General features: G+C 58.1%; 2 protein-coding genes and 1 long non-coding RNA gene across 3 annotated transcripts in view; all 3 read right to left on the bottom strand.

The window, feature by feature from the left end:
- Positions 1-417: 417 nt before the first annotated feature.
- Positions 418-3,843, bottom strand: LOC141731347 (uncharacterized). Its single transcript, XM_074555973.1, has 5 exons — positions 3,664-3,843; positions 3,303-3,371; positions 1,671-2,231; positions 697-803; positions 418-429 (listed from the first exon to the last, which is right to left on the bottom strand). The coding sequence occupies exons 1-5, from the start codon at positions 3,707-3,709 to the stop codon at positions 418-420; spliced, it is 795 nt and encodes a 264-aa protein (XP_074412074.1). The 5' UTR covers positions 3,710-3,843.
- A 1,356-nt stretch (positions 3,844-5,199) lies between these two features.
- Positions 5,200-6,857, bottom strand: LOC141731289 (uncharacterized). The gene is made up of 5 exons (XR_012583323.1): positions 6,836-6,857; positions 6,548-6,603; positions 6,235-6,309; positions 5,879-5,944; positions 5,200-5,428 (listed from the first exon to the last, which is right to left on the bottom strand). It is a non-coding gene; the product is annotated as an uncharacterized LOC141731289 (long non-coding RNA).
- Positions 6,858-7,592: 735 nt separating this feature from the next.
- Positions 7,593-25,203, bottom strand: part of LOC141731346 (uncharacterized) — a 36,174-nt gene continuing 18,563 nt past the window's right edge. The window contains exons 17-32 of the mRNA XM_074555972.1: positions 25,122-25,166; positions 23,661-23,717; positions 23,251-23,295; positions 21,788-21,844; positions 21,378-21,422; positions 19,917-19,973; positions 19,507-19,551; positions 18,046-18,102; positions 17,636-17,680; positions 16,176-16,232; positions 15,766-15,810; positions 12,436-12,492; positions 10,155-10,199; positions 8,678-8,728; positions 8,150-8,311; positions 7,593-7,922 (exon numbers count right to left, since the gene is read on the bottom strand). Coding sequence (XP_074412073.1) covers positions 7,831-7,922; positions 8,150-8,311; positions 8,678-8,728; positions 10,155-10,199; positions 12,436-12,492; positions 15,766-15,810; positions 16,176-16,232; positions 17,636-17,680; positions 18,046-18,102; positions 19,507-19,551; positions 19,917-19,973; positions 21,378-21,422; positions 21,788-21,844; positions 23,251-23,295; positions 23,661-23,717; positions 25,122-25,166 — 962 coding nt within the window. The 3' untranslated portion in view covers positions 7,593-7,830. The remainder of the gene's footprint in view (positions 7,923-8,149; positions 8,312-8,677; positions 8,729-10,154; positions 10,200-12,435; positions 12,493-15,765; positions 15,811-16,175; positions 16,233-17,635; positions 17,681-18,045; positions 18,103-19,506; positions 19,552-19,916; positions 19,974-21,377; positions 21,423-21,787; positions 21,845-23,250; positions 23,296-23,660; positions 23,718-25,121; positions 25,167-25,203) is intronic.

Here is a 25,203-nt window from a genome sequence, read left to right as displayed (position 1 = left end):
ATCTCAGGGCAGTTTTCAGCCCAGTTTTGACAGCAAGAGAGTAAGCTGTAGATCCTGCAAAGACAGATCGTGGTGTGATGTCCCAGGAGCATCAAGGCTGCCTGATGAGGGACTGAGCACTGGGCACAGCCAGCCATGGACTCCTCCTGGGCATGGAACACCCTGAGAGTTTGGAGTAATTCACCCCATGCCATGTGTTGCCTGCTGTGGAGATGAAGCCCAGCTCCCCTGGCCTCCCCACTCACCAATCGTCTGTAGCACGGCCACCTCACCATCTTCAGCCACATCACCATCAGCTCCCATTATCATCTTGGCAGCGACGGAGCCGGCAGCGATGCCAACCCCGGTGAGGCCCAGCGCGCCAAAGATCGCCGGGAGGCCAACCAGTGCTACTCCTGCAGGGAGGACAGCACACCTTTAGGGTGCTCTCTGTGAGCCACATCCCCCCTGCCACCTGCACCAGACCCGGCCTCCCCAAAAGCACGCAGGGAGCAGAGCGGGCAGCGAGGGCTGGGGCTGCAGGGACGGGGACAGCCCTGGGCGGCAGGAGAGGAGCAGCGTGCAGGGCTGCGGCACCGGGGGCAGACAGAACCCCATTCCAGGCACTGCCCAGAGCTGCCCCTTCTCCTCCTGCCTCCACCCCAATTCTCCCCAGTCCTTGCAGTCCCCAGCCCAGCCCAGCCCCCAGGACCCCACGGGGCTGGCACCGGGCAGTGAACCCGAGCGCTCCCCATCCCGTGCTGGACCCTCACCTGCTCCCACTGTGGTTCCAATGACAGCTCCAAAGCTTTTCTTTTTCTTCCCTGAGAAAGAAAATGGCAGGAGGGGAGGAAGGACATGAGCATGGACAGCACAGCTCCCCCCAGCAGTGCTGAGCACTCTGTGCCAGGCAGAGCAGGGTCCCAGAGCCAGCAGCAGCTCCTCCAGCCTCCCCCTGCCTCCAGCCCCTGAAGACCCCTGGGAAGAGGCCACTGGAGGGGCGGGTCCCAGTGTCCCCCCAGGCTGGGAGGAACAGGAGCACACCCCACAGTGCCCACCCACTCACCCTGCCCTGCCCTGCCAGCCACAGCCACCAACCCGGAACAGCAAAGGGACACAGGGCAGGTGTCAGCTCAGTCTGTCACCTGCCACCAGCACAAGGTCAATCAAACAGAGTTCATAACAAACTCACCACTGCCTTGCCAGCCCTTCCCTGTGCAGGGGGAGAGGGAGCAGGGCTGGAATCCCTTCCTGGAGCACAGCAATTCCCAGGGCACTCAGCAGGTACCTGCACACCCACCACCACTGCAGCCCCTCCTGCAATGCACTTCTGCTTTCGGGGCACCTCTTGCTCCTTCAGCTCTTCAGAGTTGCCCAGGCTGCTGGGGGTGCCCAGTTCCTGCCAGGCTGCCTGGCAGGGACCTTGGGGTCAGGCATCTGCCTGGCTTCCCTTGGGAAGCCACAAAGAATCACAGAATGAACTAGGCTGGAAAAGACCTTTGAAATCAAATCACACCTGTGACCTATGACCAGCCCCTCATCAAATAAACCACAGCACTGATGCCACCTCCAGTGTCTTCTTAAACACTTCCAGGGATGGTGACTCCACCACCTCCCTGGCCAGACAATGTCAGTGCCCAATCAGTCTTTCAGTGGAGAACTTTTTTTCCTGGTGTCTAACAAAAACTTACCCTTCTTTTTACTTCGTCTAGCCTCATTCTTGGGTTTGTCACCTGGATTCGTCTCATCCTTGGATTCCTCATTTGAAATTGTCTCGTCTTCGGGTTCATCACCAGCAATTGTCTCCTCACCACATTCCTCATCTGAAATTGTCTCGTCTTCGGGTTCATCACCAGCAATTGTCTCCTCACCACATTCCTCATCTGAAATTGTCTCCTCTTCAGGTTCATCACCAGGAGTTATCTCCTCACCAGATACCTCATCTGAAATTGTCTCCTCCTTGGGCTCATCACCAGGAGTTATCTTCTCACCAGATACCTCATCTGAAATTGTCTCCTCCTTGGGCTCATCACCAAGAGTTATCTCCTCACCAGATTCCTGATATGACATTGTCTCCTCCTTGGGCTCATCGCCAAGAGTTATCTCCTCACCAGATACCTCATCTGAAATTGTCTCCTCCTTGGGCTCATCACCAGGAGTTGTGTGCTCCCCAGATTTCTCATCCAAAAGTGTCTCCTCCTTGGGTTCCTCCTCTGGAGTTGGCTTTCTCTTGTACGTCTTGGCAAAGTCTCCTGCACCGAGTGACAGCAGGATAGATGTCAGCCCAATTTTGGCACCAAGAGAGAAACCTGCAGCTCCAGGCTGGTCCTGCCCCTCCCTCACAGCAGCACCCTGAGTCTCTTGGGCCCCAAAACTCACAGCCCCAGCCTGGCAGTGAGCCCCAGTGCCAGACCTTTACCTCCTGTGGCAGCTCCTTTGCCTCTGTGCCTCACAGCAAAGAGGGGAAAAGGCAGAAGGGCAGGAGGGAGAAGAGGAAAAGGAAAATGAAGAGGAAGAGGACAGGGAAGGAAGCAGCGCTGCCCACAGCATTGCTCACCTGCCCGCGGTGCCCGGTGCACTGGAATGGTCCCGGTGCTCTCCCTGGGGCTGCCCTGTCCCAGCCAGGAGGCAGAGGGCTGAGCATGAGTCTTTATTCAGGGGGTCACATACAGCAAGGGGGGCATGGGACAGCAGTGGGGGTCCCAGCCATGGTACCAGGGTATTGAGGCAATGAACCCCTAAACAGGGAATAATGTCCATTGACTCCATGATTGCAGAAGGCTGATCAAATGCTAAGCTCTACTATACTATACCATGCCATGCCATGCCATGCCATGCCATGCCAATTACTAAGAAAAGCCAATCACCCTTGCCAGACAGTCACAACACTTCTTTGACCTAATTGGTGAAGCAATCAAAACACGATCACCAGAGTCCAATTAAGAAATCCCTCTTCAGTAAACAATCTCATTCCACATGTGCACATGCACACAACAACGGATGCAGCAAGTGGAGATAAGAATTGTTTGTCATACTTTTTCTGAGCTTTCTAACATGCTTCTCACATGTAAGAGCTTCTCACAGCTTCCCAGGAAAATCCTGGGAGAGAGAATTATGTCTCTGTCTGTTCAGAGGATATGCGACTACTACACCAGGGGGGTTCCAGAGTGTGGGGTCATGGCAGTGCACGCAAGCAAAGCAAACCCTGGCATTCAGTCCCTGCTTCCCGTGGGCAGGGAGGGGTTCAGCTCCTCCGGGAGAGCGGCACTCCTGCAGACGGGGCAGACCCAGCAAAGTCCAGCTCCAATGCCCTCCCTACTCACCGTTTCTGAAAATGAAGCCAAAATAATTCAAATTCCTAAAGAAGTCGATGATCTCACCCTTTGCCAATCCTGCAGGGAGGGCAGAGCAGCGTTAGGGTGCTCTCTGTGACCCCCATCTCCCCCTGCCACCTGCACCAGACCCGGCCTCCCCACAAGCATGCAGGGAGCAGAGCGGGCAGCGAGGGCTGGGGCTGCAGGGACGGGGACAGCCCTGGGCGGCAGGAGAGGAGCAGCGTGCAGGGCTGCGGCAGCGGGGGCAGACAGAACCCCATTCCAGGCACTGCCCAGAGCTGCCCCTTCCCTCTCAGCAGCACCACCAGAAGTGAAGCCAAGCGCTGCTCATCTCATGCCAAATTCTCACCTGTAAGCAGAAGTGCCATGGCAAATCCCAGAAGAAATGGAATCATGAATGTCTCTAAGCCTAAGAAGGAAAATGGAAGTTGAGCAGAAGTTGAGCATTAAAGTTCCTCCCAGCTGGAGCCCTGTGCCCTGTGCCGGGCAGAGCAGGGTCCCAGAGGCAGCAGCAGCTCTGCCAGCACCGCCCTCCTTCAGCCCTGCAGACACCCGAAGGGGCAAACCCCAGGGTCTCTGTGCCCCCCCTATATTGTCCCATCCAGGTCCCATGTCCCCAACCCCATGAGCCACCCGACTTACCCATGGTCAGCCAGGCAGGAGCAAGAGGTGCTGTGAGTCTGCTCTAATCCTGATACCCTTGGGAAGCAAGAACAAGAAATCTTTCCATGGGCAGCAGGTGGGGTCAGCGGGGCTTTGCTGCCCTGCACGATCTCCCCCAGCCACCCCTCTCCCACCCAGGACAGCCCAGCTGTCCCATAAGAGCAGAGACCCCTCAGTGCCCAGCCAGGCTCCAGCCCAGCCCAGGGCTACCTGGGCTGCTCTGCCAGCGCACAGACTCAGACCTGCAGGGACACTGAGATATTTATCGAGGGAAAGGAGCTGGTTTTATACCTTTCATCAAGGCCCACTATTTCCTTGTAGGTTTTTTATCACTAAGTGACCTTTCACACATTGCCATATCAGCAACGTTCTTAACGTTTTCTTATCATCCTTCTATGGGGTCATCTCGTGCCGTTCAGGTTCCGACAGGCTCCTCTCCTTAGGGCGCCCACAAAGTGGCGTTTCTTCCCAAGGTCAGGAGAGACCAGTTATTCCATGCTGCCATGGCATTCTGCAGGCACAGCCCACAGCCTGTTATCTTATCTCTCCCCACCGATACAGCCAGGTGAGCAGGGCCCCTTATTGCCCCCCCTGCACAGAGAAAGGGGGTGCTGTCCCCAAACACCCACTGTGGGAGCACAGCACCCCACACCACCAGCCTGTCCTGTGTCTGCTGGGCTCAGAGGGTCAAAGTCCTGCAGAAAAGACCCCAAAAGGGAATGTCAGGGCAAGCAATTCAAGAGAAATTGCTCAGTCACTGAATTTCACTTTCATTCTCATCAACTCTTGATGTTGACTCTGCGGGAGCGGGGCTGGGGCTCCCCCACCTCCAGGACATTGGACCTTGAGGTTGTCCCTGCAGAGAGCTTGTGCCTTTCCACTCTGGGGAATTGCGAGGAATTCTTTTAAAAATAGATGATCAGGAACAAAATTAAGTCAACTGAGACAACATTGTATCTGAAAACTGTTTATTGATAACGAAAAAACAAACAAAAAGAAATTACGCTACTAAAAAGTGTAGAAAAGACGGAGAAGGATGAAGGAAAATGGAAAAGGAGTGTGGGGAGAGAGAAAGAGAGGCAGCCAGAGACAAAAAGTGGGAGTAGGCAGCAGCAGATCAGGGAGCGGCTGTATGCTCACAGGATGCTCTGCCAGCAGCCCAGGAGCTCACCACGCACACCAAGCAACACCGCATCCACCCACACCAGAAATGCACTTCTACTAAAGTATTCAAAAGCATTTATTGATCAAGGCCAGCCAAATCTATTAAAGCGGCAGCTGGGGGTCTTTGGGGGATTTCCAGTTCCAGCAGTGGGAATTCATGAATCAAGCCAGTTGGAAGGAGGGAAATCACCTTCTGTTCACTGGCAGTGGGAACCTGGAGCTCTTTCCATGGACAGCATGATGTCTGCTGCTGCTTGCAGGGCAGAGTCAGTCCTTATGCTTCCCCCCTATAAAGACAGGAGTGTCAGGTCCCAGAAGCATCGAGGCTGCCTGCTGATGGACAAGCAAGAGCCAGGGACAGCCAAAAATGTCTCTCCAGCAAGAGCCTCCCCAGTCTGTGCCAGAGAGTTGGCCTGCAGTCAGCTCTGCTCCCTCAGCACACCCAGCCCCTTCCTGCTCCCCGTTTCTGTCTCTGGCCACTGCTCCCAGTGGACACAGCAGTTCTCACCACAGAGCACTCACCTCCCTGCACAGCCCCAATGCCCTCAGCCCCAACCCCAACCCCAACCCCAGCGGGTCCTGGTTCTTCCCACCACATTGGGATGGATCCCTTTCCCACACTTTGGGCACATTCAGACCAGTGAGGGCTTCAAGGGCTGCTCTGGCTTCAGAGTAAGCCCAGGCTACAACCCCGTGTTCCACCCAGCACAGCCCAGCCCCCTGCCCTCCCCACTCACCAGCTTGAAAAAAGAAAGAAAAAGATCCCTTGTTAGTTTTGATGGTTATCTTGTCTTTCTTTATCGCTGTTCCAGGGAGGAGAGAGAAGCGTTAGGGTGCTCTCTGTGACCCCCATCTCCCCCTGCCACCTGCACCACACCCGGCCTCCCCAAAAGCACGCAGGGAGCAGAGCGGGCAGCGAGGGCTGGGGCTGCAGGGACGGGGACAGCCCTGGGCGGCAGGAGAGGAGCAGCGTGCAGGGCTGCGGCACCGGGGGCAGCCAGAACCCCATTCCAGGCACTGCCCAGAGCTGCCCCTTCCCTCTCAGCAGCACCACAAGAGAACCCAAACGCTTCTTATCCCGTGCCAGACTCACCTATAAATGTAATTCCTGCAACGACTACAGCTAATCCAACGACCTTTATAATTGCAAGGATGACTGGAACAGGAACTAAGAAGGAAAATGACAAATGAGCAGCAGTGTGGGCAGTAAAGCCCCTCTCCCAGCTGGAGCCCTGTGCCGGGCAGGGCAGGGTCCCAGAGGCAGCAGCAGCTCTGCCAGCACCGCCCTCCTTCTGCCCTCCGGGAGGAGAGGGGAGCAGGGGCCAACCCCAGGGTCCCTGTGCCCCCCTCTTGGGCTGTCCCACTGCAGGTTCCGCGCCCCCCACCCCACGAGCCTCCCAATTTACGCATGGTGGGCTGGACAGGAGGGAGAACTGCAATGGGTCTGCTCTAATCCCGGTACCTTGGGGAACGAGAACAAGATTTCTCTGCATAGGGAGCAAGTGGGATCAGAGGGGCTTTGCTGCCCGCCATGATCGCCCCCAATCACCCTTCTCCCACCCAGGAGACCCCAACCCCCTCCCCTTAAAAGCAGAGATCCCCCAGTCCCGCCCAGGCTCCTGCCCGGCCGGGTTTTGGTGGCAGCTCCGCCGGCACAGCGAGGGGAGCAGCCCCCGGGACTGTCCCCCCATTACAGAAAGGCTGCTGTCCCCAAACACTCACAGAGGGACCGCGGCACCTCACGCCACCAACCTGGCCTGTGTGGACTGTGCTCTGAGGGACAAAGGCCTGCAGTAAAGGTCGAGCCAGGGTGTGTCTGGTCAAACAATTTCCGAGAAATTCTGAAGCGGTCACTCATTTTCACTTTCTAGTTAACTCTTGATGTTTCTGTCTCTGCTCGAGCAGGGCTGGGGCTCTCCCATCCTCACCCTGTGGTGTCCCCTTAGGAGCCCTTTAGCCCCGAAGGCTTTGGGAGGGAGCTGAGGGTGAAGGACGCACTGGGCCGGGGCTGCTCAGGCTGTGCCGGGGCTCCTGTGGCTTCACGGGGCCTTTCCCCAGCAGGTTTGGGGCCGATGAAACTCCGCGGCTCCGAGGAGCACCCACAGCAGTCTGGAGAGCAGAGCTGGAGCCGCTCTGCCTCCTCCCCACAGGGCAGCCTCAAAAACCGGCCGAAACCCCTCTCTGCATCCCCCCGTTTGCTGCTGCTGCTGAGCTGGGTCAATTGTACCTGTATTCTGGAAAAGTGATTAAAAACCTTTAACCTTACTGAAAGAGTGCATCCATTCTCTGGCTTGGGCTGTAACTTCTCCCCTGCCCCAAACTGAGAGCAGGGGAACCGGGGGCAGCATCAGCGAGCAGGTCAGTGCTGGGGACTGAGCATCCCCTGTGCCCTGTCCCCCTCTAATGCCACCATCAGCCAAGAGAGCAGCCACACACAGACACCAACTCTGCTGCAAGCAAAGCACTTTTATTGGCTTCAGGGAAATCACTGCCCACAAAACCCACAGCTTTTAAAAAGGGAGGCAAATTCTGAGGGGTCTGTGGGGGTTTCTCAGCTGCATTGTGCAAGGCACGGCTTTGGGATCAGCAACCTGCTTGGCTTCTCTTGGTTTGCTTGTCTGGAGTTGTCTTCTCCTCATGTTTGTCACCCAAGTTACTTTTCCTTGGGTTGGTCACTTGGAGGTTTCTATCACTTGGGCAGCATGGCACCGACTGCTGCGCCAGCAGAGCACAGGGCAGTTGTCAGCCCAACTTTGGCACGAAGAGAGAGACCTGCAGCTCCTGCAAAGACAAATTGAGGTCTGAATACTCCCGGGAGGAGCAAGGCTGCCTGCTGAGGGACCGAGCACTGGGCACAGCCAGCCAAGGGCTCCTCCTGCGCAGGGAGAGCCCTAGGAGTTTGGAGCAATTGAGAGCAGGCAGCGGTCAAAGGGCTGCTCTGGCTCTAGAGACAGCCCGTGCTCCCTGCCATGGAGATGCAGCCCAGCTCCCCTGCCCTCCCCACTCACCGACGGACTGCACCACAGCCACGGTACTGCTTGTAGCCACTCCGCCGCCGTTGGCGATGCCAACTGCCGACATAATCTGGGCAGTGATGGAGCCAGTGGTGATGCCACTCCCAGTGAAACCCAGCGTGCCAAAGATCACAGGGAGGCCAACAAATGCGATTCCTGCAAGGGAGGACAATGAAGCGTTACGATACTCTCTGTGACCCCCATCTGCCCCTGCCACCTGCACCAGACCCGGCCTCCCCAAAGGCACCCAGGGAGCAGAGCGGGCATCGAGGGCTGGGGCTGCAGGGACGGGGACAGCCCTGGGCGGCAGGAGAGGAGCAGCGTGCAGGGCTGCGGCACCGGGGGCAGACACAACTCCATTCCAGGCACTGCCCAGAGCTCAGCCTCCTCCCCTCTTCCTCCCACCTGCACCCCAATTCTCCCCAGCCCTGGTACTTGCAGCCCCCAGCCCAGTCCCCACGACCACATTGCTGGAACCAGGCAATGAACCTGAGCGCTGCTCATACTGTGCCAGACCCTCACCTGCTCCCACTGTGGCTCCGATGACAGCTCCAATGATCATTGCATTCGTCCCTGAGAAAGAAAATGGCAGGAGAGGAGGAAGGACATGAGCATGGACAGCAAAGCTCCCCTGAGCACCAGCAGCTCCTCCAGCCTCCCCCTGCCTTCATCTGCCTCCACCCCCTGCAGACCCCTGGGAAGAAGCCACTGGTGGGTCCCTAAGGGGTCTCCCCACTGCCCCACCCCGCAGAGCAGGCTTAGCCCCTGAGCAAGGCAGTCCTATCCAGATGCCTCAGTCCCTTTGGAGACAGAGCTCCCGAACACCCAGACAGCTCATAGCCACTGGCTACTTCAAGCATGCTTAGTGGATTTATGCTTTTAATGATTACAATCTCTCTTATGATTTCAGCCCTTTGCTTGCTTACTAAGGTGCTGGAGGGTTAGGGGGAGAAGCAGATGACAGAGAGGAGAAGAAGGGTCCTGGCATTCCACAGCGATGGATTCTTGAGGGGTCTGTGAAGGGTTCCAGCAACGGCTCTTCTGCTGCTGAATGGGCTAAACCAGCCCCTTCTTAGAGGGTACAGAGCCATCCAAACTTGTCCAATAGTAACTAAGGGTTAGGGGAAAGTGACCTTTGGGGTTACAGACATAAGCTAGGGTTCGAGAGGCAGAAGACAGGAGCTTATTTTGCTATTTCATCATGACTCAGCAATTCCTACTCTTGAGTCTCAGCCCACCACGGGGTATTCGACAGTGCTAAGGGGTCTGCTGCAGGTCCCAGTGTCCCCCCAGCCTGGGAGGAACAGGGAGAAGGGGCACACCCCGGAGTGCCCACCCACCCAGCCTTGCCCACCGCCCCATCAACCCACAACAGCACGGGACACTCAGCACGTGCCAGCTCACTCTGTTCCCTGCACTGCCCAGATGGCCCCTGTGCCCACTGCCACCACTGAGAACAGAGCTCCTCGTGTTCAGATCTATGGCCAACCCATGAGTGCCTTAGACCCAGAGAAACCTCAGTGGCTGGAGGATGCTCAGGATGGTGTTTGGGGGTTGGCTGCCCTTTGTGGGCGATGGGATGCTCCAGGATGCAGTCGAGGTTCAGTGGTTTGGGCTGTGGGGGCGCCTGGAAGGCTGCACCCCACTAAGAGTATCCCCAGACTGTGCCAGGGAATTGGCCTGCAGTCAGCTCTGCTCCCTGAGCACACCCAGCCCCTTCCTGCTCTCCCATTCCACCTCTGGCCAGCGCTGCCATTGGACACAGCAGTTCTTGCCCCAGAGCACTCACCTGCCTGCACAGCCCCAATGCCCTCAGCCCTGATACCTGCCCCAGCAGGTCCTGGCTCTCCTTACCACATTGGGATGGATCCCTTTCCCACACTTTGGGCACATTCACACCAGGGATGGGTTCAAGAGCTGCTTTAGCTTCAGAGTAAGCCCAGGCTACAACCCCATGTTCCACCCAGCACAGCCCAGGTCCCCTGCCCTCCTCACTCACCCTCAGTATGACAGCTGCCAGGCCTGCTATCCATTGCTGCTGCTCCTGCACGAAGGACAGAGCAGGGTTAGCGTGCTCTCTGTGACCCCCATCTGCCCCTGCCACCTGCACCAGACCCGGCCTCCCCAAAGGCACCCAGGGAGCAGAGCGGGCAGCGAGGGCTGGGGCTGCAGGGACGGGGACAGCCCTGGGCGGCAGGAGAGGAGCAGCGTGCAGGGCTGCGGCACCGGGGGCAGACACAACTCCATTCCAGGCACTGCCCAGAGCTGCCCCTTCTCCTCTTGCCTGCACCCCAATTCTCCACAGCCCAGGTACTTGCAGCCCCCAGCCCAGCCCAGTCCCCAGGAGCCCACGGGGCTGGCACCGGGCAGTGAACCCGAGCGCTGCTCATCCAGTGACAGATCCTTACTCAATCGTCCTCTGGCACTATGGGCAGCTCCAGTGTTGCTTGAGGTTAGAATCTCCCCTGGAAAAGAAAATGGCAGGAGAGGAGGAAGGACATGAGCATGGACAGCAGAGCTCCCCTGAGCACCAGCAGCTCCTCCAGCCTCCCCCTGCCTTCATCTGCCTCCACCCCCTGCAGACCCCTGGGAAGAAGCCACTGGTGGGTCCCTAAGGGGTCTCCCTGCTGCCCCAGCCCGCAGAGCAGGCTTAGCCCCTGAGCAAGGCAGTCCTATCCAGATGCCTCAGTCCCTTTGGAGACAGAGCTCCCGAACACCCAGACAGCTCATAGCCACTGGCTACTTCAAGCATGCTTAGTGGATTTATGCTTTTAATGATTACAATCTCTCTTATGATTTCAGCCCTTTGCTTGCTTACTAAGGTGCTGGAGGGTTAGGGGGAGAAGCAGATGAGAGAGAGGAGAAGAAGGGTCCTGGCATTCCACAGCGATGGATTCTTGAGGGGTCTGTGAAGGGTTCCAGCAACGGCTCTTCTGCTGCTGAATGGGCTAAACCAGCCCCTTCTTAGAGGGTACAGAGCCATCCAAACTTGTCCAATAGTAACTAAGGGTTAGGGGAAAGTGACCTTTGGGGTTACAGACATAAGCTAGGGTTCGAGAGGCAGAAAACAGGAGCTTATTTTGCTATTTCATCATGACTCAGAAAATCCTACTGTTGAGTCTCAGCCCACCACGGGGTATTCGACAGTGCTATGGGGTCTGCTGCAGGTCCCAGTGTCCCCCCAGCCTGGGAGGAACAGGGAGAAGGGGCACACCCCGGAGTGCCAACCCACCCAGCCTCGCCCACTGCCCCACCAACCCACAACAGCACAGGACACTCAGCACGTGCCAGCTCACTCTGTTCCCTGCACTGCCCAGATGGCCCCTGTGCCCTCAGCCACCACTGAGCACAGAGCTCCTCGTATTTTGACCCATGGCCAACCCATGAGTGCCTTAGACCCAGAGCCCCTCAGCGGCTGGAAGATCCTCAGAATGGTGTTTGGGGCTTGGCTGCCCTTTGTGGGCGATGGGATGCTCCAGGATGCAGTCGACGTTCAGTGGTTTGGGCTGCACCCCACTAAGGGTCACCTCAGTCTGTGCCAGAGCAGTGGCCTGCAGTGAGCTCTGCTCCCTGAGCACACCCAGCCCCTTCCTGCTCTGCCTTTCATTCCCTGGCCAGTGCTGCCATTGGACACAGCAGTTCTTGCCACAGAGCACTCACCTCCCTGCACAGTCCCCAATACCCTCAGCCCAAACTCATACCCCAAGGGATCCTGGCATTTCCCACCACATTGGGATGGATCCCTTTCCCTCAATTTGGGCACATTTAGGCCAGGGATGGCTTCACTGGCTGCTCTGGCTTCAGAGTAAGCCCAGGTAAAACCCCGTGTTCCACCCAGCACAGCCCAGCCCCCCTGCCCTCCCCAATCACTCTCATTATGAGAGCTGCTAGAGCTGCTTTCCTTTACTGCTTCTCCTGCAAGGGAGGACAATGAAGCGTTAGGGTGCTCTCTGTGACCCCCATCTGCCCCTGCCACCTGCACCAGACCCGGCCTCCCCAAAGGCACCCAGGGAGCAGAGCGGGCAGCGAGGGCTGGGGCTGCAGGGACGGGGACAGCCCTGGGCGGCAGGAGAGGAGCAGCGTGCAGGGCTGCGGCACCGGGGGCAGACACAACTCCATTCCAGGCACTGCCCAGAGCTGCCCCTTCTCCTCTTGCCTGCACCCCAATTCACCACAGCCCAGGTACTTGCAGCCCCCAGCCCAGCCCAGTCCCCAGGAGCCCACGGGGCTGGCACCGGGCAGTGAACCCGAGCGCTGCTCATCCAGCGACAGATCCTTACTCAATCGTCCTATGCCTCTACGGGCAGCTCCAGAGTTGCTTGAGGTTGGAATCTCCCCTGGAAAAGAAAATGGCAGGAGAGGAGGAAGGACATGAGCATGGACAGCAGAGCTCCCTTGAGCACCAGCAGCTCCTCCAGCCTCCCCCTGCCTTCATCTGCCTCCATCCCCTGCAGACCCCTGGGAAGAAGCCACTGGTGGGTCCCTAAGGGGTCTCCCTGCTGCCACAGCCCGCAGAGCAGGCTTAGCCCCTGAGCAAGGCAGTCCTATCCAGATGCCTCAGTCCCTTTGGAGACAGTGCTCCCGAACACCCAGACAGCTCATAGCCACTGGCTACTTCAAGCATGCTTAGTGGATTTATGCTTTTAATGATTACAATCTCTCTTATGATTTCAGCCCTTTGCTTGCTTACTAAGGTGCTGGAGGGTTAGGGGGAGAAGCAGATGACAGAGGAGAAGAAGGGTCCTGGCATTCCACAGCGATGGATTCTTGAGGGGTCTGTGAAGGGTTCCAGCAACGGCTCTTCTGCTGCTGAATGGGCTAAACCAGCCCCTTCTTAGAGGGTACAGAGCCATCCAAACTTGTCCAATAGTAACTAAGGGTTAGGGGAAAGTGACCTTTGGGGTTACAGACATAAGCTAGGGTTCGAGAGGCAGAAAACAGGAGCCTATTTTGCTATTTCATCATGACTCAGAAAATCCTACTGTTGAGTCTCAGCCCACCACGGGGTATTCCACAATGCTAAGGGGTCTGCTGCAGGTCCCAGTGTCCCCCCAGCCTGGGAGGAACAGGGAGAAGGGGCACACCCCGGAGTGCCCACCCACCCAGCCTTGCCCACCGCCCCACCAACCCACAACAGCACGGGACACTCAGCACGTGCCAGCTCACTCTGTTCCCTGCACTGCCCAGATGGCCCCTGTACCCTCAGCCACCACTGAGCACAGAGCTCCTCGTATTTTGACCCATGGCCAACCCATGAGTGCCTTAGACCCAGAGCCCCTCAGTGGCTGGAGGATGCTCAGGAAGGTGTTTGGGGGTTGGCTGCCCTTTGTGGGCGATGGGATGCTCCAGGATGCAGTCGACGTTCAGTGGTTTGGGCTGCACCCCACTAAGGGTCACCTCAGTCTGTGCCAGAGCAGTGGCCTGCAGTGAGCTCTGCTCCCTGAGCACACCCAGCCCCTTCCTGCTCTGCCTTTCATTCCCTGGCCAGTGCTGCCATTGGACACAGCAGTTCTTGCCACAGAGCACTCACCTCCCTGCACAGTCCCCAATACCCTCAGCCCAAACTCATACCCCAAGGGATCCTGGCATTTCCCACCACATTGGGATGGATCCCTTTCCCTCAATTTGGGCACATTTAGGCCAGGGATGGCTTCACTGGCTGCTCTGGCTTCAGAGTAAGCCCAGGTAAAACCCCGTGTTCCACCCAGCACAGCCCAGCCCCCCTGCCCTCCCCAATCACTCTCAGTATGAGAGCTGCTAGAGCTGCTTTCCTTTACTGCTTCTCCTGCAAGGGAGGACAATGAAGCGTTAGGGTGCTCTCTGTGACCCCCATCTGCCCCTGCCACCTGCACCAGACCCGGCCTCCCCAAAGGCACCCAGGGAGCAGAGCGGGCAGCGAGGGCTGGGGCTGCAGGGACGGGGACAGCCCTGGGCGGCAGGAGAGGAGCAGCGTGCAGGGCTGCGGCACCGGGGGCAGACACAACTCCATTCCAGGCACTGCCCAGAGCTGCCCCTTCTCCTCTTGCCTGCACCCCAATTCACCACAGCCCAGGTACTTGCAGCCCCCAGCCCAGCCCAGTCCCCAGGAGCCCACGGGGCTGGCACCGGGCAGTGAACCCGAGCGCTGCTCATCCAGCGACAGATCCTTACTCAATCGTCCTATGCCTCTACGGGCAGCTCCAGAGTTGCTTGAGGTTGGAATCTCCCCTGGAAAAGAAAATGGCAGGAGAGGAGGAAGGACATGAGCATGGACAGCAGAGCTCCCTTGAGCACCAGCAGCTCCTCCAGCCTCCCCCTGCCTTCATCTGCCTCCATCCCCTGCAGACCCCTGGGAAGAAGCCACTGGTGGGTCCCTAAGGGGTCTCCCTGCTGCCACAGCCCGCAGAGCAGGCTTAGCCCCTGAGCAAGGCAGTCCTATCCAGATGCCTCAGTCCCTTTGGAGACAGTGCTCCCGAACACCCAGACAGCTCATAGCCACTGGCTACTTCAAGCATGCTTAGTGGATTTATGCTTTTAATGATTACAATCTCTCTTATGATTTCAGCCCTTTGCTTGCTTACTAAGGTGCTGGAGGGTTAGGGGGAGAAGCAGATGACAGAGGAGAAGAAGGGTCCTGGCATTCCACAGCGATGGATTCTTGAGGGGTCTGTGAAGGGTTCCAGCAACGGCTCTTCTGCTGCTGAATGGGCTAAACCAGCCCCTTCTTAGAGGGTACAGAGCCATCCAAACTTGTCCAATAGTAACTAAGGGTTAGGGGAAAGTGACCTTTGGGGTTACAGACATAAGCTAGGGTTCGAGAGGCAGAAAACAGGAGCCTATTTTGCTATTTCATCATGACTCAGAAAATCCTACTGTTGAGTCTCAGCCCACCACGGGGTATTCCACAATGCTAAGGGGTCTGCTGCAGGTCCCAGTGTCCCCCCAGCCTGGGAGGAACAGGGAGAAGGGGCACACCCCGGAGTGCCCACCCACCCAGCCTTGCCCACCGCCCCACCAACCCACAACAGCACGGGACACTCAGCACGTGCCAGCTCACTCTGTTCCCTGCACTGCCCAGATGGCCCCTGTACCCTCAGCCACCACTGAGCACAGAGCTCCTCGTATTTTGACCCATGGCCAACCCATGAGTGCCTTAGACCCAGAGCCCCTCAGTGGCTGGAGGATGCTCAGGATGGTGTTTGGGGGTTGGCTGCCCTTTGTGGGCGATGGGATGCTCCAGGATGCAGTCGACGTTCAGTGGTTTGGGCTGCACCCCACTAAGGGTCACCTCAGTCTGTGCCAGAGCAGTGGCCTGCAGTGAGCTCTGCTCCCTGAGCACACCCAGCCCCTTCCTGCTCTGCCTTTCATTCCCTGGCCAGTGCTGCCATTGGACACAGCAGTTCTTGCCACAGAGCACTCACCTCCCTGCACAGTCCCCAATACCCTCAGCCCAAACTCATACCCCAAGGGATCCTGGCATTTCCCACCACATTGGGATGGATCCCTTTCCCTCAATTTGGGCACATTTAGGCCAGGGATGGCTTCACTGGCTGCTCTGGCTTCAGAGTAAGCCCAGGTAAAACCCCGTGTTCCACCCAGCACAGCCCAGCCCCCCTGCCCTCCCCACTCACTCTCAGCGCCAGAGCTCGTAGAGCTGCTTTCCTTTACTGCTTCTCCTGCAAGGGAGGACAATGAAGCGTTACGGTGCTCTCTGTGACCCCCATCTGCCCCTGCCACCTGCACCAGACCCGGCCTCCCCAAAAGCACCCAGGGAGCAGAGCGGGCAGCGAGGGCTGGGGCTGCAGGGACGGGGACAGCCCTGGGCGGCAGGAGAGGAGCAGCGTGCAGGGCTGCGGCACCGGGGGCAGACACAACTCCATTCCAGGCACTGCCCAGAGCTGCCCCTTCTCCTCTTGCCTGCACCCCAATTCTCCACAGCCCAGGTACTTGCAGCCCCCAGCCCAGCCCAGCCCCCAGGAGCCCACGGGGCTGGCACCGGGCAGTGAACCCGAGCGCTGCTCATCCAGTGACAGATCCTTACTCAATCGTCCTCTGCCTCTACGGGCAGCTCCAGATTTGCTTGAAGTTACACTCTCCCCTGGAAAAGAAAATGGCAGGAGAGGAGGAAGGACATGAGCATGGACAGCAAAGCTCCCTTGAGCACCAGCAGCTCCTCCAGCCTCCCCCTGCCTTCATCTGCCTCCACCCCCTGCAGACCCCTGGGAAGAAGCCACTGGTGGGTCCCTAAGGGGTCTCCCCACTGCCCCACCCCGCAGAGCAGGCTTAGCCCCTGAGCAAGTCAGTCCTATCCGGATACCTCAGTCCCTTTGGAGACAGAGCTCCCGAACACCCAGACAGCTCATAGCCACTGGCTACTTCAAGCATGCTTAGTGGATTTATGCTTTTAATGATTACAATCTCTCTTATGATTTCAGCCCTTTGCTTGCTTACTAAGGTGCTGGAGGGTTAGGGGGAGAAGCAGATGACAGAGGAGAAGAAGGGTCCTGGCATTCCACAGCGATGGATTATTGAGGGGTCTGTGAAGGGTTCCAGCAACGGCTCTTCTGCTGCTGAATGGGCTAAACCAGCCCCTTCTTAGAGGGTACAGAGCCATCCAAACTTGTCCAATAGTAACTAAGGGTTAGGGGAAAGTGACCTTTGGGGTTACAGACATAAGCTAGGGTTCGAGAGGCAGAAGACAGGAGCTTATTTTGCTATTTCATCATGACTCAGAAAATCCTACTGTTGAGTCTCAGCCCACCACGGGGTATTCCACAATGCTAAGGGGTCTGCTGCAGGTCCCAGTGTCCCCCCAGCCTGGGAGGAACAGGGAGAAGGGGCACACCCCGGAGTGCCCACCCACCCAGCCTTGCCCACCGCCCCACCAACCCACAACAGCACGGGACACTCAGCACGTGCCAGCTCACTCTGTTCCCTGCACTGCCCAGATGGCCCCTGTACCCTCAGCCACCACTGAGCACAGAGCTCCTCGTATTTTGACCCATGGCCAACCCATGAGTGCCTTAGACCCAGAGCCCCTCAGTGGCTGGAGGATGCTCAGGATGGTGTTTGGGGGTTGGCTGCCCTTTGTGGGCGATGGGATGCTCCAGGATGCAGTCGAGGTTCAGTGGTTTGGGCTGCACCCCACTAAGGGTCACCTCAGTCTGTGCCAGAGCAGTGGCCTGCAGTGAGCTCTGCTCCCTGAGCACACCCAGCCCCTTCCTGCTCTGCCTTTCATTCCCTGGCCAGTGCTGCCATTGGACACAGCAGTTCTTGCCACAGAGCACTCACCTCCCTGCACAGTCCCCAATACCCTCAGCCCAAACTCATACCCCAAGGGATCCTGGCATTTCCCACCACATTGGGATGGATCCCTTTCCCTCAATTTGGGCACATTTAGGCCAGGGATGGCTTCACTGGCTGCTCTGGCTTCAGAGTAAGCCCAGGTAAAACCCCGTGTTCCACCCAGCACAGCCCAGCCCCCCTGCCCTCCCCACTCACTCTCAGCGCCAGAGCTCGTAGAGCTGCTTTCCTTTGCTGCTTCTCCTGCAAGGGAGGACAATGAAGCGTTACGGTGCTCTCTGTGACCCCCATCTGCCCCTGCCACCTGCACCAGACCCGGCCTCCCCAAAAGCACCCAGGGAGCAGAGCGGGCAGCGAGGGCTGGGGCTGCAGGGACGGGGACAGCCCTGGGCGGCAGGAGAGGAGCAGCGTGCAGGGCTGCGGCACCGGGGGCAGACACAACTCCATTCCAGGCACTGCCCAGAGCTGCCCCTTCTCCTCTTGCCTGCACCCCAATTCTCCACAGCCCAGGTACTTGCAGCCCCCAGCCCAGCCCAGCCCCCAGGAGCCCACGGGGCTGGCACCGGGCAGTGAACCCGAGCGCTGCTCATCCAGTGACAGATCCTTACTCGATCGTCCTCTGCCTCTACGGGCAGCTCCAGATTTGCTTGAAGTTACACTCTCCCCTGGAAAAGAAAATGGCAGGAGAGGAGGAAGGACATGAGCATGGACAGCAAAGCTCCCTTGAGCACCAGCAGCTCCTCCAGCCTCCCCCTGCCTTCATCTGCCTCCACCCCCTGCAGACCCCTGGGAAGAAGCCACTGGTGGGTCCCTAAGGGGTCTCCCCACTGCCCCACCCCGCAGAGCAGGCTTAGCCCCTGAGCAAATCAGTCCTATCCGGATACCTCAGTCCCTTTGGAGACAGAGCTCCCGAACACCCAGACAGCTCATAGCCACTGGCTACTTCAAGCATGCTTAGTGGATTTATGCTTTTAATGATTACAATCTCTCTTATGATTTCAGCCCTTTGCTTGCTTACTAAGGTGCTGGAGGGTTAGGGGGAGAAGCAGATGACAGAGGAGAAGAAGGGTCCTGGCATTCCACAGCGATGGATTATTGAGAGGTCTGTGAAGGGTTCCAGCAAGGGCTCTTCTGCTGCTGAATGGGCTAAACCAGCCCCTTCTTAGAGGGTACAGAGCCATCCAAACTTGTCCAATAGTAACTAAGGGTTAGGGGAAAGTGACCTTTGGGGTTACAGACATAAGCTAGGGTTCGAGAGGCAGAAAACAGGAGCTTATTTTGCTATTTCATCATGACTCAGCAATTCCTACTCTTGAGTCTCAGCCCACCACGGGGTATTCGACAGTGCTATGGGGTCTGCTGCAGGTCCCAGTGTCCCCCCAGCCTGGGAGGAACAGGGAGAAGGGGCACACCCCGGAGTGCCAACCCACCCAGCCTTGCCCACTGCCCCACCAACCCACAACAGCACGGGACACTCAGCACGTGCCAGCTCACTCTGTTCCCTGCACTGCCCAGATGGCCCCTGTGCCCTCAGCCACCACTGAGCACAGAGCTCCTCGTATTTTGACCCATGGCCAACCCATGAGTGCTTTAGACCCAGAGAACCCTCAGTGGCTGGAGGATGCTCAGGATGGTGTTTGGGGGTTGGCTGCCCTTTGTGGGCGATGGGATGCTCCAGGATGCAGTTGAGGTTCAGTGGTTTGGGCTGCACCCCACTAAGGGTCACCTCAGTCTGTGCCAGAGCAGTGGCCTGCAGTGAGCTCTGCTCCCTGAGCACACCCAGCCCCTTCCTGCTCTGCCTTTCATTCCCTGGCCAGTGCTGCCATTGGACACAGCAGTTCTTGCCACAGAGCACTCACCTCCCTGCACAGTCCCCAATACCCTCAGCCCAAACTCATACCCCAAGGGATCCTGGCATTTCCCACCACATTGGGATGGATCCCTTTCCCTCAATTTGGGCACATTTAGGCCAGGGATGGCTTCACTGGCTGCTCTGGCTTCAGAGTAAGCCCAGGTAAAACCCCGTGTTCCACCCAGCACAGCGTAGGCCCCCTGCCCTCCCCACTCACTCTCAGCGCCAGAGCTCGTAGAGCTGCTTTCCTTTACTGCTTCTCCTGCAAGGGAGGACAATGAAGCGTTAGGGTGCTCTCTGTGACCCCCATCTGCCCCTGCCACCTGCACCAGACCCGGCCTCCCCAAAGGCACCCAGGGAGCAGAGCGGGCAGCGAGGACTGGGGCTGCAGGGACGGGGACAGCCCTGGGCGGCAGGAGAGGAGCAGCGTGCAGGGCTGCGGCACCGGGGGCAGACACAACTCCATTCCAGGCACTGCCCAGAGCTGCCCCTTCTCCTCTTGCCTGCACCCCAATTCTCCACAGCCCAGGTACTTGCAGCCCCCAGCCCAGCCCAGTCCCCAGGAGCCCACGGGGCTGGCACCGGGCAGTGAACCCGAGCGCTGCTCATCCAGTGACAGATCCTTACTCGATCGTCCTCTGGCACTACGGGCAGCTCCAGAGTTGCTTGAAGTTACACTCTCCCCTGGAAAAGAAAATGGCAGGAGAGGAGGAAGGACATGAGCATGGACAGCAGAGCTCCCTTGAGCACCAGCAGCTCCTCCAGCCTCCCCCTGCCTTCATCTGCCTCCATCCCCTGCAGACCCCTGGGAAGAAGCCACTGGTGGGTCCCTAAGGGGTCTCCCTGCTGCCCCAGCCCGCAGAGCAGGCTTAGCCCCTGAGCAAGGCAGTCCTATCCAGATGCCTCAGTCCCTTTGGAGACAGTGCTCCCGAACACCCAGACAGCTCATAGCCACTGGCTACTTCAAGCATGCTTAGTGGATTTATGCTTTTAATGATTACAATCTCTCTTATGATTTCAGCCCTTTGCTTGCTTACTAAGGTGCTGGAGGGTTAGGGGGAGAAGCAGATGACAGAGGAGAAGAAGGGTCCTGGCATTCCACAGCGATGGATTATTGAGAGGTCTGTGAAGGGTTCCAGCAAGGGCTCTTCTGCTGCTGAATGGGCTAAACCAGCCCCTTCTTAGAGGGTACAGAGCCATCCAAACTTGTCCAATAGTAACTAAGGGTTAGGGGAAAGTGACCTTTGGGGTTACAGACATAAGCTAGGGTTCGAGAGGCAGAAAACAGGAGCTTATTTTGCTATTTCATCATGACTCAGCAATTCCTACTCTTGAGTCTCAGCCCACCACGGGGTATTCGACAGTGCTATGGGGTCTGCTGCAGGTCCCAGTGTCCCCCCAGCCTGGGAGGAACAGGGAGAAGGGGCACACCCCGGAGTGCCCACCCACCCAGCCTTGCCCACCGCCCCACCAACCCACAACAGCACGGGACACTCAGCACGTGCCAGCTCACTCTGTTCCCTGCACTGCCCAGATGGCCCCTGTGCCCTCAGCCACCACTGAGCACAGAGCTCCTCGTATTTTGACCCATGGCCAACCCATGAGTGCCTTAGACCCAGAGAACCCTCAGTGGCTGGAGGATGCTCAGGATGGTGTTTGGGGCTTGGCTGCCCTTTGTGGGCGATGGGATGCTCCAGGATGCAGTTGAGGTTCAGTGGTTTGGGCTGCACCCCACTAAGGGTCACCTCAGTCTGTGCCAGAGCAGTGGCCTGCAGTGAGCTCTGCTCCCTGAGCACACCCAGCCCCTTCCTGCTCTGCCTTTCATTCCCTGGCCAGTGCTGCCATTGGACACAGCAGTTCTTGCCACAGAGCACTCACCTCCCTGCACAGTCCCCAATACCCTCAGCCCAAACTCATACCCCAAGGGATCCTGGCATTTCCCACCACATTGGGATGGATCCCTTTCCCTCAATTTGGGCACATTTAGGCCAGGGATGGCTTCACTGGCTGCTCTGGCTTCAGAGTAAGCCCAGGTAAAACCCCGTGTTCCACCCAGCACAGCGTAGGCCCCCTGCCCTCCCCACTCACTCTCAGCGCCAGAGCTCGTAGAGCTGCTTTCCTTTACTGCTTCTCCTGCAAGGGAGGACAATGAAGCGTTAGGGTGCTCTCTGTGACCCCCATCTGCCCCTGCCACCTGCACCAGACCCGGCCTCCCCAAAGGCACCCAGGGAGCAGAGCGGGCAGCGAGGGCTGGGGCTGCAGGGACGGGGACAGCCCTGGGCGGCAGGAGAGGAGCAGCGTGCAGGGCTGCGGCACCGGGGGCAGACACAACTCCATTCCAGGCACTGCCCAGAGCTGCCCCTTCTCCTCTTGCCTGCACCCCAATTCTCCACAGCCCAGGTACTTGCAGCCCCCAGCCCAGCCCAGTCCCCAGGAGCCCACGGGGCTGGCACCGGGCAGTGAACCCGAGCGCTGCTCATCCAGTGACAGATCCTTACTCGATCGTCCTCTGGCACTACGGGCAGCTCCAGAGTTGCTTGAAGTTACACTCTCCCCTGGAAAAGAAAATGGCAGGAGAGGAGGAAGGACATGAGCATGGACAGCAGAGCTCCCTTGAGCACCAGCAGCTCCTCCAGCCTCCCCCTGCCTTCATCTGCCTCCATCCCCTGCAGACCCCTGGGAAGAAGCCACTGGTGGGTCCCTAAGGGGTCTCCCTGCTGCCCCAGCCCGCAGAGCAGGCTTAGCCCCTGAGCAAGGCAGTCCTATCCAGATGCCTCAGTCCCTTTGGAGACAGAGCTCCCGAACACCCAGACAGCTCATAGCCACTGGCTACTTCAAGCATGCTTAGTGGATTTATGCTTTTAATGATTACAATCTCTCTTATGATTTCAGCCCTTTGCTTGCTTACTAAGGTGCTGGAGGGTTAGGGGGAGAAGCAGATGACAGAGAGGTGTAGAAGGGTCCTGGCATTCCACAGCGATGGTTTATTGAGGGGTCTGTGAAGGGTTCCAGCAAGGGCTCTTCTGCTGCTGAATGGGCTAAACCAGCCCCTTCTTAGAGGGTACAGAGCCATCCAAACTTGTCCAATAGTAACTAAGGGTTAGGGGAAAGTGACCTTTGGGGTTACAGACATAAGCTAGGGTTCGAGAGGCAGAAAACAGGAGCTTATTTTGCTATTTCATCATGACTCAGCAATTCCTACTCTTGAGTCTCAGCCCACCACGGGGTATTCGACAGTGCTATGGGGTCTGCTGCAGGTCCCAGTGTCCCCCCAGCCTGGGAGGAACAGGGAGAAGGGGCACACCCCGGAGTGCCCACCCACCCAGCCTTGCCCACCGCCCCACCAACCCACAACAGCACGGGACACTCAGCACGTGCCAGCTCACTCTGTTCCCTGCACTGCCCAGATGGCCCCTGTGCCCTCAGCCACCACTGAGCACAGAGCTCCTCGTATTTTGACCCATGGCCAACCCATGAGTGCCTTAGACCCAGAGAACCCTCAGTGGCTGGAGGATGCTCAGGATGGTGTTTGGGGCTTGGCTGCCCTTTGTGGGCGATGGGATGCTCCAGGATGCAGTTGAGGTTCAGTGGTTTGGGCTGCACCCCACTAAGGGTCACCTCAGTCTGTGCCAGAGCAGTGGCCTGCAGTGAGCTCTGCTCCCTGAGCACACCCAGCCCCTTCCTGCTCTGCCTTTCATTCCCTGGCCAGTGCTGCCATTGGACACAGCAGTTCTTGCCACGGAGCACTCACCTCCCTGCACAGTCCCCAATACCCTCAGCCCAAACTCATACCCCAAGGGATCCTGGCATTTCCCACCACATTGGGATGGATCCCTTTCCCTCAATTTGGGCACATTTAGGCCAGGGATGGCTTCACTGGCTGCTCTGGCTTCAGAGTAAGCCCAGGTAAAACCCCGTGTTCCACCCAGCACAGCGTAGGCCCCCTGCCCTCCCCACTCACTCTCAGCGCCAGAGCTCGTAGAGCTGCTTTCCTTTACTGCTTCTCCTGCAAGGGAGGACAATGAAGCGTTAGGGTGCTCTCTGTGACCCCCATCTGCCCCTGCCACCTGCACCAGACCCGGCCTCCCCAAAAGCACCCAGGGAGCAGAGCGGGCAGCGAGGACTGGGGCTGCAGGGACGGGGACAGCCCTGGGCGGCAGGAGAGGAGCAGCGTGCAGGGCTGCGGCACCGGGGGCAGACACAACTCCATTCCAGGCACTGCCCAGAGCTGCCCCTTCTCCTCTTGCCTGCACCCCAATTCTCCACAGCCCAGGTACTTGCAGCCCCCAGCCCAGCCCAGTCCCCAGGAGCCCACGGGGCTGGCACCGGGCAGTGAACCCGAGCGCTGCTCATCCAGTGACAGATCCTTACTCGATCGTCCTCTGGCACTACGGGCAGCTCCAGAGTTGCTTGAAGTTACACTCTCCCCTGGAAAAGAAAATGGCAGGAGAGGAGGAAGGACATGAGCATGGACAGCAGAGCTCCCTTGAGCACCAGCAGCTCCTCCAGCCTCCCCCTGCCTTCATCTGCCTCCATCCCCTGCAGACCCCTGGGAAGAAGCCACTGGTGGGTCCCTAAGGGGTCTCCCTGCTGCCCCAGCCCGCAGAGCAGGCTTAGCCCCTGAGCAAGGCAGTCCTATCCAGATGCCTCAGTCCCTTTGGAGACAGAGCTCCCGAACACCCAGACAGCTCATAGCCACTGGCTACTTCAAGCATGCTTAGTGGATTTATGCTTTTAATGATTACAATCTCTCTTATGATTTCAGCCCTTTGCTTGCTTACTAAGGTGCTGGAGGGTTAGGGGGAGAAGCAGATGACAGAGGAGAAGAAGGGTCCTGGCATTCCACAGCGATGGATTATTGAGAGGTCTGTGAAGGGTTCCAGCAAGGGCTCTTCTGCTGCTGAATGGGCTAAACCAGCCCCTTCTTAGAGGGTACAGAGCCATCCAAACTTGTCCAATAGTAACTAAGGGTTAGGGGAAAGTGACCTTTGGGGTTACAGACATAAGCTAGGGTTCGAGAGGCAGAAAACAGGAGCTTATTTTGCTATTTCATCATGACTCAGCAATTCCTACTCTTGAGTCTCAGCCCACCACGGGGTATTCGACAGTGCTATGGGGTCTGCTGCAGGTCCCAGTGTCCCCCCAGCCTGGGAGGAACAGGGAGAAGGGGCACACCCCGGAGTGCCCACCCACCCAGCCTTGCCCACCGCCCCACCAACCCACAACAGCACGGGACACTCAGCACGTGCCAGCTCACTCTGTTCCCTGCACTGCCCAGATGGCCCCTGTGCCCTCAGCCACCACTGAGCACAGAGCTCCTCGTATTTTGACCCATGGCCAACCCATGAGTGCCTTAGACCCAGAGAACCCTCAGTGGCTGGAGGATGCTCAGGATGGTGTTTGGGGGTTGGCTGCCCTTTGTGGGCGATGGGATGCTCCAGGATGCAGTTGAGGTTCAGTGGTTTGGGCTGCACCCCACTAAGGGTCACCTCAGTCTGTGCCAGAGCAGTGGCCTGCAGTGAGCTCTGCTCCCTGAGCACACCCAGCCCCTTCCTGCTCTGCCTTTCATTCCCTGGCCAGTGCTGCCATTGGACACAGCAGTTCTTGCCACGGAGCACTCACCTCCCTGCACAGTCCCCAATACCCTCAGCCCAAACTCATACCCCAAGGGATCCTGGCATTTCCCACCACATTGGGATGGATCCCTTTCCCTCAATTTGGGCACATTTAGGCCAGGGATGGCTTCACTGGCTGCTCTGGCTTCAGAGTAAGCCCAGGTAAAACCCCGTGTTCCACCCAGCACAGCGTAGGCCCCCTGCCCTCCCCACTCACTCTCAGCGCCAGAGCTCGTAGAGCTGCTTTCCTTTACTGCTTCTCCTGCAAGGGAGGACAATGAAGCGTTAGGGTGCTCTCT

This window comes from Zonotrichia albicollis, chromosome 20, assembly GCF_047830755.1.
Source record: "Zonotrichia albicollis isolate bZonAlb1 chromosome 20, bZonAlb1.hap1, whole genome shotgun sequence".
NCBI classification, from domain to species: domain Eukaryota; kingdom Metazoa; phylum Chordata; class Aves; order Passeriformes; family Passerellidae; genus Zonotrichia; species Zonotrichia albicollis.
This window is presented reverse-complemented; position numbering and strand designations above follow the sequence as displayed.